This window comes from Trypanosoma grayi (genome assembly GCF_000691245.1).
Source record: "Trypanosoma grayi strain ANR4 Tgr_1250_V1, whole genome shotgun sequence".
NCBI lineage: Eukaryota > Euglenozoa > Kinetoplastea > Trypanosomatida > Trypanosomatidae > Trypanosoma > Trypanosoma grayi.
Genome location: NW_008826869.1, coordinates 1 through 4,184, shown reverse-complemented (window position 1 = coordinate 4,184; position 4,184 = coordinate 1). Strand labels below are relative to the sequence as shown.

The following is a 4,184-nucleotide window of genomic DNA, read 5'->3' as shown; positions in this document are numbered from 1 at the left end:
GTCGTGCTGCCAAGGTACTGCGCAAGCACAAAGAAATCCTGCTCCAGCGTCGGGGACAGGCGGATAACGTGCCGGCGAAAAGTGTTCAGCCGTGGTTCAAGAAGCAACGGATCAATGAACGTCACATTCTGGAATTCAAGTAGAGACTCCGTAGTGACACCACCAACAACGTGAATGTATCGTTTCTCGATTTCCTTCAATAATGCATCGCGTGCAGTATCCTGCGTTGAGCGAAGTGCCTTAATTGAAAAGAATACGTCGCCACCACTGGAGTCGTCAAAGATCAAATTTTCATTCAATACCGTTCTCATGCATCGAGCTGCACGTAGCGCAACAGGACTGTCCTCCAACATTAGAGTACTTACACACAGCGGAGGCAATAGATTAAGTTTGTATGCCTGGCACTCACTTGATTTTAATGTAAGTGTCCCTTCTTTTATCACCTCAGCGCGGAACCCCTTCACAAGACGCTTCATGTAGACCGTCCGCCCACCCTGATTGCAGCGGCAGATAGCACCCTGCGACTCAGCAATAGCACTGCACTCATCACCGTAGTCACCGATAACAAGATCATCGATCAAATACCGGCGTTGGGTGAAGAGGCATCTCGAAAACGCTGTTTTGGTCCTTGCGCATTCAGGGTTGTCCGTCGCCTGCGATAGCACCTCACCGGCAATCCAACCAGCAACCATCATTTCACCGTCGGTATCGTCCTCCAGAAAGTGCTCGGTGGTATTGTAACCCTTATTCTCGTTGTTTTTAAGGTATTCCTGCATCACACTCTGGAAGCGTTTGATGGCCTCGTATCGTGTGTCCTTCGCAAGTGGGTTCGTACCTGTCGTAATGACCTGACCTGGAATAAAGGGGGCGCCACTTGTTTCAGCTTCACGCCATTTGGATATAATCATATTTTGTAGCAATGAGGGAGCCAGGATGTAGACACTAGCGGTGCGTTTGTCCGTCAGCATTCGCGTAATGAAGGTCTCGGTGTCTTTTATGGGGGAACCAAACACAAGCACAGCCTGCGGGCGTGTGGTCACAAATGGTTCCCAGGCAGCGTCAAAAGTAGCGTCTTCATTTGGAGTCTTCAGAGAACTGTTTAGAGTAAACACGCCACATAGCGTGTAGCCCATCATCCGGATAACCCGTGTGGTCTGTGCGTATTCATCGTCACCAAAGGACACACCTTTGAGATACATGAAACCTAGCCGCCTCACACGAAGAAAATTAACTGTGTAGCGGATAAGCGCCAGGAGCTCCGCTGCAGGCTCGCCGCGCACAAAATACAAGAAGCGGTTCCACCCGCGTGCCCGATGTGAACCGGTGAACGGGGCAAAAGATACCACGTTATGCTTTTCTAGAGAAGGCAAGGCTTTCTGTAAGTATCCATCACCGAAATGACTGACTACCGCAAAAATATCGCTGTGGGCAGCCATTGCGGTGTCAAATGTATCCGCATATGCATCAACTGATGTATCCTTCTCAACCACCTGAATCTGTACAGCGGTGCCCCCTCGTGAACGACGTGACCACAGCGAAGAACGGAATCCGGCAGTCACTGCTGCTGGAAAGCTCATAGAAACGGGAAGAGGAAGATTCAGCTTGAGTACTTTCAGTGTAGGTGGTGGGCACTCTGGAGATCTCACGGCCGCACGCGATGCAGTACACAGCAAGGCAAGGCACAAAGGTACGGCGAACACATAGTACGCCAACAACCTAAGCCCAACGTACCGTCCTGGCGTGTTACGCGTCACGTGAATACAAGGCCCTTCTTGTACGTGTGTTGCCGGTCCTCGCGCCATTATCGCGCAGCCCAGAAGAGGCTATTTTACAAGTCTCCTGAAGCCCAATACAATAAAAGCACAACAAAGGAAAAAATGCATGACCCAAAAACAGCTAAAAAAATTACCATTAGTAGCAAGAGTGCCATAAACAACCAGCAGGGCAAACCCAGCAGCATCACTGGCCGTCGGTTCAAACACAGCACCATAGCACGCCACATCAGAAGAAACATTGTTTCATTTGCTGAAGTGTGAAGTGGCACACGGCGCGAAAACAACAACAAAAACAAAGCGTCGCCTTCAATAGTGCGTAGGAGAACACTCATAAGCAACACGAAAAACTAGCACATCAAACAACGACAATTTATTGAATACGGAAGCGGTATGTGTCTTAAAAATACACGCACACACCCAACAGCAATAGATAGACAGCACTACGCACAGGCACTGAACAAGACACTGTCCCTAGTCACCACATTGGCATCGGCACAGTGCAAACACCTCGTCCGCTGCAGCTTACGGCGGCTACGCCTCGACCCCCACACCCACACATGCGGCACCCACCACAGCAAAGAGGACAGCGCACGGCACACATGCGCGGGCACAACAGCACTGCGTCGGAGGTGGCGGCGTAGTCCATCCCACGCAGGGGCACCTCGCCGCGACGCCCCGGGAAGGAAGTGACGGAGAGGAAGACCGCACCCCCCCCTCAACAACACACACAGCGGGCCAATGTGAATGTATGTGTGCGTGTGTTAGTATGCGTGTCCAAACCGACGCTGCACGCCCACAAGCAAAACAGCACACGCAGCGGCTCCACTCCGCCGGCTGGGCGGGGCCACACAAAGCCGCACTCCTGCACAGCACACCAACACGCGGGTGCGGGAAGAGCCACCGTCCCTAGGCTATGGGTGAGAGAGGAGGGAGGCACAGAAGCGTATGGAAGAACGATGAGAACACCCACAATGCGAAAATGAGCAACACACACGTGTTTCACCATCCCAGCCTGGCTGCTTCAAGTTATACCATTTAATAGAAAATAAGTGGGTATATTAGGTCCACGCGCTGCCATTCGATACATTACCACGCAGTGCGTTTGAGACCTCCCCGGAAAATGTTTTTCTTTTGAATTGTCTCATTTCTACATTGTGCACAATGACGTGCGGGGTTTTACTAATTATCTTTTAGTGGAATCAATAAAGTTAATGGCCGGTATTCTAATCATCCTCCCCACACAAGCCATTTCGACGGCAAGTCAAAACGCTAAAAAAGACGACAACAATCGGAGCTGCTGCGGCTCCCCGCAGGGAGTTCAGAAGTGCAGCACCGCTTGCTAAATTCTGCATGAGGCAAAGTGCTTCCTGCAGGTGCGGTACAGTGGGGTGCCAGCTCACATCCAAACACTTCCTCACTGGCATGAAAGAAGCACGGCCAGCTTCGGACGGCGTGCACTTTGAAAGGCCTTTCAGTACGTCTTCACAGCTCTCCTACGAAGCATCTTAATAGAGCTCGCACAGAAAAGTCTGCGACATCCTCACAGCTCATTTCGTGTTGCACGATAATTTGCCGTCTCGCCCCTTGTGTGGCGTCGATAGGCGTGTACACGTTTCTACACGGCTGTGGCAATGGAGGCAGGAGTAACGGGCACCTTCCGTGTCCCTTGTATCCGATCCGTATGCAGACCAGACGCCAATAAGAGTGTGCACCCACAGTCCATTTTATACATTCGCTCCACAGTGAAGGAGGGCCTGCAAGTGGGCAAACAGAATAATTAGGTTTAGAATCTTCCGGAGTAGGTTCTTAAGCAACCTCTTCAAAGGGCACATTGACAGCAAAACCTCCTTCAGCAATACTACCCACGGGCTCCACAAAGCACAGCTGGTCCATGGCAAACAGCACTAGATAGTAACCATGCTCGGCGCCCACAGCGGTCTCAGGGAAGGACAGAGAGAGAGGTACAGCCAGATTGTCCCTCCCGCCAACAGGAGGAAGGATAGTAGTGTCCGTCTAGAGATTCACAACAGCAGACACATCATCCAAATCATTCCCACCGCCCTCAACGGAGCCCAACTCCAGGTGCGTCCCGAAGGCACGGCAAAATAAGACCGCTTCCTGGTCATCCCCACAAGATGACAAGCCGTGCACAGCGGAAAGCACATTCAAAGTACTCCCTGTCGACGCAATCGAAAATGTCTCACGAGCATCCTGAGTGAAGCCCATGCGCTGCATTACCTTCTCCAGCTTCAGCGAGAGACGTGATAACAGCAAACGACAGTATTCGTCATCGGACACAGACGAGGTCCTCGGCGGCAAGCGAACACTCCAGCGCTCGCAGTACGGCTTCAACACAAGCAAACGCTGCTGCGGGGTGAAGGCACCAAACACAGTCACCAGCACAAGGTT

At 51.7% G+C, this 4,184-nt stretch overlaps 2 protein-coding genes across 2 annotated transcripts; both read right to left on the bottom strand.

Annotated features, from left to right (window-relative positions):
- Positions 1-2: 2 nt before the first annotated feature.
- DQ04_12501010 (receptor-type adenylate cyclase) lies at positions 3-1,802 on the bottom strand (the record flags this gene model as incomplete). Its single annotated transcript, XM_009316755.1, has 1 exon — positions 3-1,802. A coding segment is annotated over one exon (1,800 nt), but the record flags the coding sequence as incomplete, so codon positions are not given.
- Positions 1,803-3,788: 1,986 nt separating this feature from the next.
- DQ04_12501000 (hypothetical protein) lies at positions 3,789-4,010 on the bottom strand (the record flags this gene model as incomplete). The annotated part of the gene is made up of 1 exon (XM_009316754.1): positions 3,789-4,010. One exon carries the CDS (start codon positions 4,008-4,010, stop codon positions 3,789-3,791), a length of 222 nt encoding a protein of 73 aa, XP_009315029.1.
- Positions 4,011-4,184: the final 174 nt, after the last annotated feature.